Genomic DNA, 13,581 nt, shown 5'->3' on the forward strand with positions numbered 1-13,581 from the left:
GTTCATTCGATCAGACTGCTCCTTCTACTGGTATATCACACTCACAATATGCACTCATCAGTGTGCTTTCTAGCAGGACTGATTCTGTAAGGATCCTGAGTCAAAAATGGATTTGCAAAAATCTGGTTTTGTCAGATTGTTAACTGATGTGGAGAGAGATCTTCCAAAGAAAAATCAAGATTTTATGTGGCTTTAAATGACCTCTGAAGGTGCTATCGTAACAAAAATGTTGTGGCTCCTGATTTTTTTGTTTTCACAATTATTTGTTTATAAAATGTGAATTTTCTTTTACAAATTTGAATGTACAAATTTCTTAACTATACTCAAAACTCAACGATCAACAAACTGGTGCAACCAAAATATAATCATGGTAACAAGATGAAAATTAGATGTCAAATTCAAAATGTAGATTTTGAGATTTATACGACTAACTCAAAGTTCTGGCAGTGACTTGTTTATGTTTGACTCATCTGTTTGTTTCAAAAATTTGCTTTGCATACAGCTCATTTTGTTATAGCAGGATCCATGTCGTTATTTGAGTAGGCAGCTGATGACCAGATGTAAATGAATCCTGGGCTAGGTCAGGTAGAGCCCTCTGGACGCTCTAAAAAAAAAGAATTGACCGTTATTTTTTGTGATTGGTCCTGGCAAAAATTGAGGGATCATGCACGAAAACCACGACTAGCAATGTGGTCCTGTCACATCACAGTCAGGATTGCAGAAAGGTAGCCCTGCGTAAAGTGCTGTGTGTACAGGGACGCGTTCGGTTGATAGATGTCCCCACCACAGCCCTGCGTACCTCCATAGACAAAGTCCGGGAGCGCACCGTAATTGGTGCGCAAGTTAAAAATAAGTAGTTTCCCAGCCGAAATCTTTTGAAATGACGATAGTAACAGCCATTACAAAGTTATCTGAAACTGAAATGTTTTTAAATAACAACTAGTAAAGACGGTCAAATTGTAAACGCGTAGATATCTGAGGAATTATCCACCAAACGCCGCCATTTTTTATTTCATTCACGCGAGAGAATGCGTTTGTTTTTAGGGCAAAGTAGCCGATTTCATCCACAATTGAACTGGGAGTTCTGGATATATCTGGTAATCGATCATCATTTTGGGTACCTGGTCATGTTACTTCATTAAAAAAGTTATATTTTTCAAAGTCCCGGACTTTGTCTATGGAAGTTCGCAGGGCTGTGGTGGGGACATCTATCAATCGAACGCGTCTCCGTACACACAGCACTGTACGCAGGGATAGCAGAAAGGTAGTTAGCAGATCTCCGCTTGGCCACTGCATTGGATGGTTCATATGAAATGCGCCTTCCCTGGTTGGTCATAACATAGAGTGTTTGTAGGCCAAACAGGAGGAAAGCGTCCCTTTTGCATCTCCTGGGTCTGGGGGCGAAGGTTAGAGTTAGGTGAGATGCAACTCTTTCCGATTCTTCTACTCACATACTATGTGACATAGCCCCTATGTGTTCTACTCAATTTGAACCACGGGTCGAATAAGGAGCGCGCATATACAGGAGGCGCAACGAGCACTTTCTTGGCAACGCCTGCAATTTAACGTTAGAACCACTATACCTTAAATTTCCAGCTTTACTGTACACACGATGAAACAGATACAACAGGCAATATCACAAGGATTTCAGAACCACTCGTTTTGAATGGTCGGCGCCATTTTCCACGCGCTAGTAGGTAACTACGCATTTGTTCGCGCATGTTGGGCGCCCTCAACTATTCTTACACATATTCATGCTCATTTTTCAAGGCAAGGTGACTGACTCTATTTTTCTAGCGTGGTGATAATAAACTTGAATGTTCAAGCTTTTTTGAAAGTGAAATACTATGCTAATGGTAATTTGTTTAGACATTTCATAAATATTCAGTTTGAACTTTGAGCCAATCAGAATGTGTCTTTGTTTTTCGCGCTTCGAAATGTTTGCCAAATGTTGATTGGATGAAACTTTGAGATACTGCAGCAGGATTGACTGAAAGTTTACAAATGTAATTTCTTTATTGAAAACTGAGATCGAAACTAGTTCCTCACCCTGGATGCGGCGGCCTCATTTATTTCAATGTCTGTGACGTCAAAAGAGCTTCCAGCCAACAAAAGGTAAATAATCGAACTCAAGCATAAAGTCAATGTTGATATCAAGATTCGACTACTCCTCCTTCGCAAGTTCTGTGGCCCGATGACCGTGACCCCGATGCGACACCAGTAGACCTGTCTTTCGTTTGAATGAGACCATACATTCTCCGCTGTTTCCCCGAAATGTACGTTTTTAACACTGTCGCTGGCGTGGACATTTACTAAAAATAGAGGAAGCTCGTACGAGTCGTAGAAATGGAAAAGAAACTAGAAGGTACGTATACGACTTGGTAGTTGTTTTTGACAATCGTGTCAAGTTATTGCGGGTGGGGTTCTGCTGCTGCGCATATCTGGGCCATGGTCATTCATTAAGTTCAAATATAGTTATGTCTATGAAAACTTGAGAATCATTTGGTCCAATTTGAAAGACACTTGCGAAGCAAGCAGTTCGTTCCAACCAGTTTCGTGAAACGGCTGTGAAACGTCTTTGGGGGTTGCATGTTCGTCAAGTAGCGAAGTATTGTTATTAATGAGACTGTCTCAATTGATGACCATCTCAGCCACGATCTCAGCCATGACTGTTATAAAACTACCTGACACTTTTTCAGGTACCGTAGCTACCAACGCACTTTTATCGTGAGTGCAAATGTTTTTTTTTTTCTTGTTTTTTTCACTCTACCTAATTTAAAATGAACCATTTGTTATTTGTCTGCTGGCCAGTTTACAGTTTCTGTACAATAATACTAATGTCACAATTATGTGTAAATACAAAGAAAAATAAAATAGTTGCTAAAACCGTCAGGATGGCTACAAATAAAATAAAATAGACATTTTATTCTAATTTTTGTCTACATTGAATATAATTGCTTTATAATAAACGTTATTCAGTGCATAAAACAGTTCAAATATGGACATTGGCACAGATGTTAATAGCAATTACAGCCCTAATAGTGTTATGTATGTGTTACTTTACTTAACTTATATGCAGCATTTCATCTGAGCCCTATGACTCAAGCCAGCAAAAATGGCTGCGTATACGCGTTCGGCTCAAATCTAAAAGAATTATTGATAAATTTTATTCGAAAAATAAATTTGAATTACTCATGTGAAGTGATATTTTGTCAATACTGCTTGTGCAGTTCATATCAATACGTATGCAACAAAGACAGTAACACATAACTTAATTGTCTTATTTTACAACTGTATTTCTTTTTTTATTCATCCTTCTTTCATCTCTGAGGTTTGATATGTGTTACCAACAATTATTTGATTTTCCAAAGGTACACTGACCTTGGCATTTACAACAATATGGTGAAAGATTCACAACGTTTGCTGTCATGGTTTATCCACAATGTACTTCTCAGCTGAATATTATTACTTCGGTCTTTTCAAATTTGAACACCAAATTTTACTTTTGTAAAAAAAAAAACAGACATGCAAATTGTTGTTTCAAAGTTTTGTTGTGAAGAAATTATGGTCGTCACAGGGTCAACCTTTCTTTAAAAAAATGAAAACATTTTCTTCTATTCTTTTTTATCTCTGAAAATATCTGCGTAGGAGTTTTATGAGTGGGTACAATCACATTGGGAGTTGTGTCAAAGTAGGTGCTTATCTGGTTTCTGAACCAAAGTAAATAATTTCAGATTTGTCAATGATTTGTGTGTAGGTCAAAACATGGCTTTATCAATGGACCACTGTGTTGACATTAGGGTATACAACATGGCAAATAACATCTAGGTATTTATTACTATAGATCTCATAGATAGTTTTTTATTACATTTCTATATATATTTTTTTAAATTATTTTAAATATTCAAAATTATTTTTCTTGTTTCTTATGTAAGTATGCCATATTTTGTTTTTTTACAAGCACAAATAGAAGAGGACCTCAACCAAAAATTGCATTTATTGTATGTTAAATCATTAAAATGTGAACCTTATGAATGTAGCGCTCAAATAACTCCCAAACCGTCCTTACCTCAGCATGCTCAGCTGCAACTTTCCTTGAAGAGATTTATAATTCTGGAGGCTAAGAGCATTCATAAATCATCCATAAAATACTTAAAATATAATAAGTAAATTGAAAAACAAATTTACTAATTTACTCAGTCTTATGACGTAAATTGATTCAGTACTTATGTTGATTAGTTAATTAATAATCAGTTAAAAAAATAATAACAATCATTTTACATGTCTGTCTGCTGGGGATCATCGCACACAAATCATTTTGAGACAAAAAGTAACAAGGAAACATGAAAAAGAAAAGACAGTGAGAGTGAGAGTTGTTTTTCAGAACCAAAATCTTGGATGAATGTAAAGCTAACCTCTCTGTATTCTCTCTGAACAAAGGGAAATAGACTGCAGTGTTGGTTCTATATATATATATATATTTATTTATTACAGCACTGTTAATAATGGGCATACAGTGCTATTGATAAATTGCATTGTACCCAAGCATATATTTGTTTACATACCAAAAGTCTTTCCACTATAATCAAGTCTGATTAGAACACTCCTTTGTAAGAAGTCTCTTTCATAAAATTTTCAAACGCGCATATTACAAAATGTTCCAGATACCAAACTGGTAACCAGCAGTTTTTGATAGGTAAACTTAATATGGCATGAAATATTTACTGCATTTTACTTTTATTACCTGGTCGTTATAAAAACGATTACCAGTATTCGTTAAGCAATGATCAAAGACCCAGTTTTAAATTAGTGACATTTTGAAGGGGTGGGCATTTTGCCAAATGGGATCCCGAATATAAAAATTGCACAAAAGTGGGGATGGGCGCTTGACCGGGGGCATGGGCGCTAACATAGTCTAGTCCAGTAATGGCAGATATATTTTTCGCAAATTGCATGTTAAAATCGAGCGCTGCGAATTTTGTGTCAACAACCAATGTAATAGGATGCCGAGCAGCAAATGTGACACTTTGAATGCATGTTATTAGAGAACAATTTTTGACCCACTGTCTATTTAAGCCATGTTATCACACAATAATGGGCATTGCAAAGTCCTATTTTAATAATAAATCATTCAGGCTATGTCTACTGTTTTGTCAAGTATTCTAATGAAATTATGTAGAATGCATTATATAAGAAATTTAAGTTTTGCATCTACTGAGCATGTTCCTGAGCAGATGTACAATGCATTATGGGAGAAATTATTTTTTGCATCTACTGAGCATGTTACTGAGCATATGTACAATGCATTATGGGAATAATTCATGTTCTGCATACTGTGTTGTGTCATCACAGAAAGTGCTGTCTCAGCACAGACCTGTGTTATATGACGCCTTACTAGCTGATTTTGTATAAAATAGTGCTTCGCCGCCTTTTCACACTAGTGTTTATACACAGAGCTTGATATTTTTTTTATATAAGTTGCTTTTTTATCATATATTTCAGTGAAATATTTAGAAAGAGAAATATTAGTGTCATACAAAAATCAATCTTTGGAGCAGCAGAAATTAACTCATAATAACGATAATAAAATTTGTATTTGAAGTTTGAAATTTCCCACGTAATTTTAGGTTTCAACTACATAACTTGAAAAAGAACGTCCTTGAAATAATGCGTAGAATGCTTTCTGAACCAGAAGCTAGCAGCGTAAACTGAATGCAGATTTGTGTAATTTTAGGGCCAGTTTATTTCTACAATATTTCTAAGTTTCATTTATCATTATTTAGTAAAAAAAATTACTGATATGCATAAAATACGTGCCAACCGATGATAGACTTTGAAATGTTTGAAGTTTCAAACAATCTCACGGTATCTGCTGATCATATGTACAATGCATTATGGGAGAAATTCATGTTTTGCCCGTTCTGACCATGTGTACATGTACAATGCATTATGGGAGAAATAAGGTAAAGCAAAATTTGCTTATCGCCCCTGGAAGTCTATCTTGCAAAATTCATTGTGCAAGTATTTTCTGGCATTTAATTTTTGATATGGTCTAAACATCTCAACAGAGTAACACAGTTTCAAAAGTGACTAATAGTACTACCAGTTATAGTAGTTACACCCTGACACGTCACCTTGTATACTCAAACGTTTATCAGTCTCATCTGTTAGTGAGATTGAGTGGCAGTCCCCATGTGTATAATGTTATTTTAGTTGCTACAGTTCACTTGATAGGCTGGATAAACACGGTGAATGGTCTGTTTAAAGCTCACTGACTTGTTGCATTTCTTTCAATGATTTCCATTGGTGCATTGACGTGGAAACCAGACTAATCATGCATAGTGGAAAGTTGAGATGTGGTCAGTGTCATTCATTGCCGGCCGCAATTCCCTAAATAGTACTCTGTATCGGTGGCATTATTTTCAAATGCAGTAATATAGGTGTGTCCTGCAAATAGTGTGCTGTGTCAATTTCCTAAGCCATTTACCTGTGGTAAAATTGTTACAACTAGAAATGACCACCTGAATTAACCTTTTCACCACTAGTTCCCTCTTTTCACCACAAATTCACAAAATAGTCCCACTCATAGTCTGCACTTCCCTTCAGAAGATTGGGACAAAAATAGCTGAATTTTTGGACTAAAAATTGAGAAAGTGACTCAAATTTTGTCTGTTGGCTCCAAAATTAGGGCTCATTTCCAGAAATATTGAAGAATATGAAAATAAAGTGTAGACAAATTTGGGCAAGGAAGTCTGGTGGTGAAAAGGTTAAAAACACAAGCAATCATGCAGTGAAAGATCTGTTATTGGTTTTAAATTCATAATAATAAATAAATATATCAAAAATCAACTCTCATAGTGGGGCATATTCATAACATATGCGCAAGCTTGAGTGGGTCAAATTTGTAGGCATCTTGGGATAGTAGCGTTTATGTAATGTAGATGCAGTATATTTTGTTTTTCGCACAGTTTGTAAGTATGTTTAATTGCCTTGTCAGTCATCTTTCTAGTAATAATCGGTAATGTTAGTACTATAAAGTCTGTAACATGAAAATATGAATAATATTTAAAATAAAAAAAATTAAATAAAAATTGATTACATACTTAATAAGATTACATTAAAAACCGGATAAAAACACATCATTGTACTGATGTACTATATGATAAGTTATATGTTCATGATTGAGATTTTAGTTGAGACTTGAAAGCAGACAAAGTGGGTGCAAGACAAAAGGCTTTGAGAAGGGAGTTCCAGACTTGGGTGCAGCAACCTTTATGCTGTATTAATTTTATGATATCAGTTTTTGAGGATGTGATCCAATTACGATTAAAGAAGAGAATTTATGATGATACTCAGGTGACTGTGAGCAATAAATCTAATCATGGTGTGAAACCTACAAATTGTAGTGCAAAGCACCATGATGACATTAGGAAAACATTCCAGTTTAAAGTACATGTAAACACACTTAATATTTTACTGAAATAAGATTAACACTGACTTCCCCTTCTTCAGTATTTGCTTGACAGAACCCAAGCAGCTACCATCATGGTTTCCATGGTTGCAATATCTCAACATTATACTTTAATAATGTAATTATTAGTCATGAAGCAGACCTGTCAACTTTCTGTTCACCAACTTCCAGAATTTAAAAAAACTTGTCAAAGTGAGGGCTGAGTAATAATATATCATATTTTTTTAGCTAAAACAGCAACATTTTAATACATTTTATAATTTTAGCTTGTTATGGGAGTAATGGTTCACACATTTACAAAGTATATCTAGTATAGGATAGAACCCTGGTGGGAAAATAGAAACATATTAGGCGGAGGCTATTTCAGACCAACTGACCAACAGTTATACATTGTATCCTCTGATTTATAGGACAGAGTACCCGGTATCTAATGTTTTGGCAAACATTTGTAAAAGGATTTTCCCACCATCATGATGGCTTTTTCAACCAGTTTTGCAAAAAATAAATGCCATTTCTAGACTGTATTTGCTCTATTATAATAGCGAACGTGCTTATGTATAAAACTGAGGTGTGTCTATGGTTCACACATTTGAAAACTGGAAATCTAACTTTGACATACTGATGCTGAGTGACATTCATGGTATTCTTTTTTGTAATGGTATAAGGGGTGTGCTAGGAAATATGCCTCATTAGTGTACAATGTATTTACGAGACGCACCATTGAAAAACAACTTGTATCAGTCGCATTGCTGAGGGTCGTTGTCGTTTGGTTTGTTAAGTATTTACTGACTTTGTCATGGATTTCTACTGTTGTATGGAGTTTAAGGTTACTGGTATACTTGATGACAATGTAGTACTCAATATCATATGTATATGGTATGTTTATGTTGAATTGATTGCTAAGTGTTTTGGAGATGGTATGACACTTTAAGGGTTGATCCAGTTATTTGTGGGGGTGGGGGTGGGGTTTACTGGAATACTTGATAACAATGTGGTACTCAATGTCATATGGTATGTTTACGTTGAATTGATTGCTAAGTGTTTTGGAGATGGTATGATACTTTAAAGGCCCAATTCACTTGCCCCGGGCAAGTGTGAATTGGAGGTGTGGCTATTCTAAAGCATGGTGTTAATCACTTGCATAGCCTATGAGGCATCCTGTTTCAGCGGCCCAACATCACGTGACTTTGATTGACAGTAGTAATTATTCAAGATTAGTCGCGCATCCCTTTCCCCGGTTCATGTTTTTTACTTTTATCCGCCAAAATCTCAGCTCGTACACAATTTATTGTCATAAATATTACACACAGTCACTGCTGTGATATTCATAATCACATGCATCCACTTTGGCACGACATAATCGACCTGTAAGTTCGAGAAAACACGTTTTTACCAGAGCTTGGCTGGAGCTGTTTACTACAGCGTGACAAGCAAGGAAATAATCCCTATTGTTCAGGAGCGTATTTATAGTATACCTGGGCCTTTAAGGGTTGATCTAGTTATTGAGGGGGGTCACTGGAATACTTGATGACAATGTGGTACTCAATATCATATGTATATGGTATGTTTATGTTGAATTGATTGCTATTAAGTGTTTTGGAGATGGTATGATACTTTAAGTGTTGATCTAGTTATTGGGGGGGGGGGGTTAGTGGTGTACTTGATGACAATGTGGTACTCAATGTCATATGGTATGTTTACGTTGAATTGATTGCTAAGTGTTTTGAAGATGGTATATCACTTTAAGGGTTGATCCAGTTATGGAGGGGGGGGGTTAGTGGTGTATTTGATGACAATGTGGTACTCAATATCATATGTATATGGTATGTTTAAGGTGAATTGATTGCTAAGTGTTCTGTAGATGGTATGTCACTTTAAGGGCTGATCCAATTATTGGGGAGGGGTTAAGGTTACTGGTATATTTGATGACATTGTGGTACTCAAATGCAATAACGTATACATGTGGTCTATTAAAGTTTGATTGATTTTAACCGTACTGTAGATGATATATGTCACTTTTAAAGATTGATTCAGTTAGTTATAAGCTGGTTTAAAAAGTGTTAGTGTGCATATTTATTTTGTTAGTATCTCAATGTACGAATTAAGTATTGTACATAAAGTACCAAAATTAAATTACCATATATTTTTATTTCAGAATTTTGAACATTGCAGTAGCCCAACTTGCTGGATTTTGACAATTTCTGAGTGTGTTTTTTTTAATGGCGGCGAAGTACCTTAAGCTGTAAAAAATAAAATTCAAGTTCAAAATCAAATCTACGTCTTTCATGCATTACGCAATATTTCGTATTGAATGAAAAATTGCATGTCGCAGATCATGCCCCTTCAAAAGTAACTGATGTAATTGGGCAACAATATTTACTTGGAATCAAATTACAACTAGGAAGCGAAAGCCAATTTTGTAAACAACATACATTGTACACAGATTGACAGCTTCCTCATAATAAAATAAATATCGCAGTCATGTATTCAGGATGTTAATATAAAACTTATAACTGCTTCAATCTGGTTCTTCTCTTTACAGTAAATATAGAAACCCACCCTAATCGGTTTTAGCAGTGTTGAATCAATATATGTACTTTTAACAGGAAATCTTGTCTAGAATTGCCCGTATTGTCATATCATTCATGTCCGGACAATTTAGGCTGAATAATAGTGGCAACCTCTTCCGAAACTATATATGAAAACTGTTGTGTTTATCAAGGTCTTAGACAATTTTAGACCTTGTCCGTCCTTGTGAACGTGCAACGTTTGACATTATGCTGCATGTCAACGTTTCATTGTGTGCAACACGTACATGCCAAGGTGAAAAGACAGGTACTGTGGTTGACTGGAAATTAGCCACGTGTCTAGTCTGTATTCAAGGTTTGTGTCACTTGCATTCCAGGACACGTACGCATTCACGCTAATTCCACGATGTCTGAGTTTTTCTTTTAATAGTCAAATTGATTTTTTCACAGTTTCTGATAATTGGATGGACACAATGTGCACATTTTGAGTGATAGTGAAACCATTTATTTTCACTATTTTGATTAAATTCATGTGATTTCAACTTCACAAACTTGGCAGGGAAACAATAAGATATATTGTTATTTTACATGTTCATGTATTTAATTTTGTGGATGCACGAAAATAGTGGAATTAAAACCCAGTGAATAATTAATGCATTTACAGTAAATTTTGCAGTGTTGTTTTTCACACTAATTTAGAATTAATTGGACAGAATTAAGTTACTTTGTAGCTACTTTGTAGGAAACCTGAGTCACTGATCCCTGTAAACTTCATATGGACTTTGGGTTTTAAAAAAATCTTATCCAACAGAATTCTGGGAATCAAATTTAGTGGTACGAAAATAAAGGAAGCCATGCAAACAACAAAATACAAATGGCTTAGGGTGATCACAACAAGGAAAATTTGATTATCTTGTTTTTATCAAGTGGAGTCTAGCTTCAGTGCTCCAATATTTCAGGATTTGTCATACCCTCTGATTTTATAATTTTGCATCATCATGAAGATGAGAATAATCACTGGGAGGTATTTTGCATATATAAAAGTGTGAATGCAATTTTAGTATTCACATATTTCAACCATGAAGAAATCCATTCTATGGATTATCTGAATGTACAATGTACCAAGTTTCAGCTAATAATTTATATAAGTTAAGAAATATGCATGGATTTGAATCCTCAACATGTCATGTGTATCTTGGAATATCAGAAATATGAATGGAAAAAAATGTATTCTAATAATTGAGCATACTGTAGAATACTTTATTTTTGTTTGAAATTAATTTTCACTATTTTCACTGAAGGAATGATTCAGTGGAAATAAAATCCAGCGAATATACCTTTTTTTCTTGTTTTTTATATTTCACATTCAACTTGTCAGAAATCAGTGAAAATAAATTCAATACAAATTAGTTTTTACCCAAAATGTTTTTTCAGCGAAAATTAATTCCAGCTAAAATAAAGTATTTTACAGTATTTGAAAAGAGCCATTACATCAATCTTTTTTATTGACATTTTAGCTTTGTGTCAAAGCATGCCTTCCATAGTGAAAAAGGTGCTTTTTCCACAGTTGACTGATGTTTGTGATGTTGTCGATATAATTTCTGTAGCTCCCATTATCTTTAATAATACAAAACAAATGTATCATAGTATGAATGGACACCTCGTAGCAGCTCCAATCATAAACAAAATTTGTTTTTTCTATCATTTAGTAACTTGAACTTTTAAGCAAATAAAATATGTAGTCGTATTTCCCTATTACATAAGAATGTTGAAACAATAACATTTTTGTGAGAAAAATTGCAATCAGAAGGTGGTTAAGGAAAACAAACATTAAAGTGACCTGTTTCTTTATGAACTGAAAACTTGTTGACTGGTATTGATTACAGTATAGGCCAGAACTCAAAAACACACCAATGTGTTGCTAAAACCGCAGAAATAGTCTGAATTCTTAACTTGATTGTAAATAATTTTTCTTTGGCTATTAGCCCAGTCATATGAGAATTTCATTTATGTTTTACATGGATGAACAATCATAATGCATGATGGGATAGTTTGGAGTAAAAGACCTATTAAAGAAATTTCATATAAACTAACAATTTATTTTACAAACATTCTATATGTCGTATGGGACCCACATCGAATGAGATACAATTTACAAACTGAAACTGAATTTCATTCCAGGGCTGTTTACATTTATTGACTTCTGTACGATTTTGTTGCTATGAACACTATTGATCAAATCACATCAAATTTTGGTAGCTGCAGTTAAATGGTCAAAATAGTTTGTCCTATTCCAAAGTAACTGTAGTGTTTTTTTAACAAAACTGCTTGACTCTAATGCCCCTCCCATCACATTACAACAGTACAGTTCCAGATACATGTGGTATCTACAATTACCTGAAAACACAAGCCATTGAAATGAAATAAAATATTGATGTTGAAAAATAAAATATATTACAGGCTACATTTTTCAAAATATGCCTTTCTTCTTTTACGAAACACTTTATATTTGCTGTCAGTCATTATATGGGTGATAGCCATGTTGGTTTGGATTTGTGTATCGCATACATGGAACACTGCCGATGTGTAAATAAACTATTAAACCTGGCATCACTCCCGACACTTTATACAGAGTAAAACCACCATGACGTAATGGATACGCAAAATGACTCATGCCTACGAAGCATATACCTATATAAGTGGTTTTCTCAACGTACGTCCTATAAGTGCTGTACCCTTGTCCCGCTAGCAGTGTCCAGATTGCCGACACTACAGCGAGTAATAATTTTGAATGTTCAGAAAACCTTGTTTGCCAACATTATCAAGCGAGCAGTAATTTTGTATGTTCAGAAAACTTTTGATGTTGGTTTGTTTATCGCTATGGTGATGATGCAGCGGTTATTAAGTCTTTTGAAAGGTATGTTAAATTCTTTGTTTTGTAATTTTCTAAAATGGTCTTCATTAATCAGAATGTTTAGAAACTGTGTCTATCATCTGGATTGATTGAATATCGCAATAATGGCTCACAGTTATTTGCATTTCACCAATACAGGCATGCCTGTTTGTTGCTAATCTTTTTAGGCATTCTTTGACATTATAATTAACAAGCGGGAAACATAAACTAAACTTGTATTTTATATGTAGATTGTAAACCCCACACTTGTATTCATATATAGATTGTAAACCCCACACTTGTATTTCATATGTAGATTGTAAACCACCAAACCTGCTGGGGGTATTTTATATGTAGATTGTAAACCCCAAACTTGTATTCATATGTAGATTGTAAACCCCACACTTGTATTTCATATGTAGATTGTAAACCACAAACTTGTATTTCATATGTAGATTGTAAACCACCAAACATACTGGGGGTATTTTATATGTAGATTGTAAACCCCATACTTGTATTCATATGTAGATTGTAAACCCCACACTTGTATTTCATATGTAGATTGTAAACCACCATACCTACTGGGGGTATTTTATATGTAGATTGTAAACCCCACACTTGTATTCATATGTAGATTGTAAACCCCACACTTGTATTTCATATGTAGATTGTAAACCACAAACTTGTAT

General features: G+C 34.7%; 2 protein-coding genes across 4 annotated transcripts in view; one reads left to right on the top strand and one right to left on the bottom strand.

Annotated features, from left to right (window-relative positions):
- The window catches only part of LOC100372940 (protein ELYS-like), an 83,375-nt gene extending 81,687 nt beyond the window's left edge, over window positions 1-1,688 (bottom strand). The window contains exon 1 of the mRNA XM_085490462.1: window positions 1,584-1,688. The gene's annotated coding sequence lies outside the window, so the exon portion shown is untranslated. The remainder of the gene's footprint in view (window positions 1-1,583) is intronic.
- A 348-nt stretch (window positions 1,689-2,036) lies between these two features.
- Window positions 2,037-13,581, top strand: part of LOC102809658 (uncharacterized) — a 62,588-nt gene continuing 51,043 nt past the window's right edge. For 2 of the 3 annotated variants that reach the window (XM_085490465.1, XM_085490467.1), the window contains exon 1: window positions 12,729-12,916. In XM_085490465.1, coding sequence (XP_085346591.1) covers window positions 12,880-12,916 — 37 coding nt within the window. In that variant the 5' untranslated portion in view covers window positions 12,729-12,879. Of the gene's footprint in view, window positions 2,366-12,728; window positions 12,917-13,581 lie in introns of those variants that run through there. The other variant, XM_085490466.1, reaches the window with a different exon arrangement.

This window comes from Saccoglossus kowalevskii, chromosome 15 (genome assembly GCF_978046115.1).
Source record: "Saccoglossus kowalevskii chromosome 15, keSacKowa6.1, whole genome shotgun sequence".
In the NCBI taxonomy this organism is placed as follows: Eukaryota; Metazoa; Hemichordata; class Enteropneusta; family Harrimaniidae; genus Saccoglossus; species Saccoglossus kowalevskii.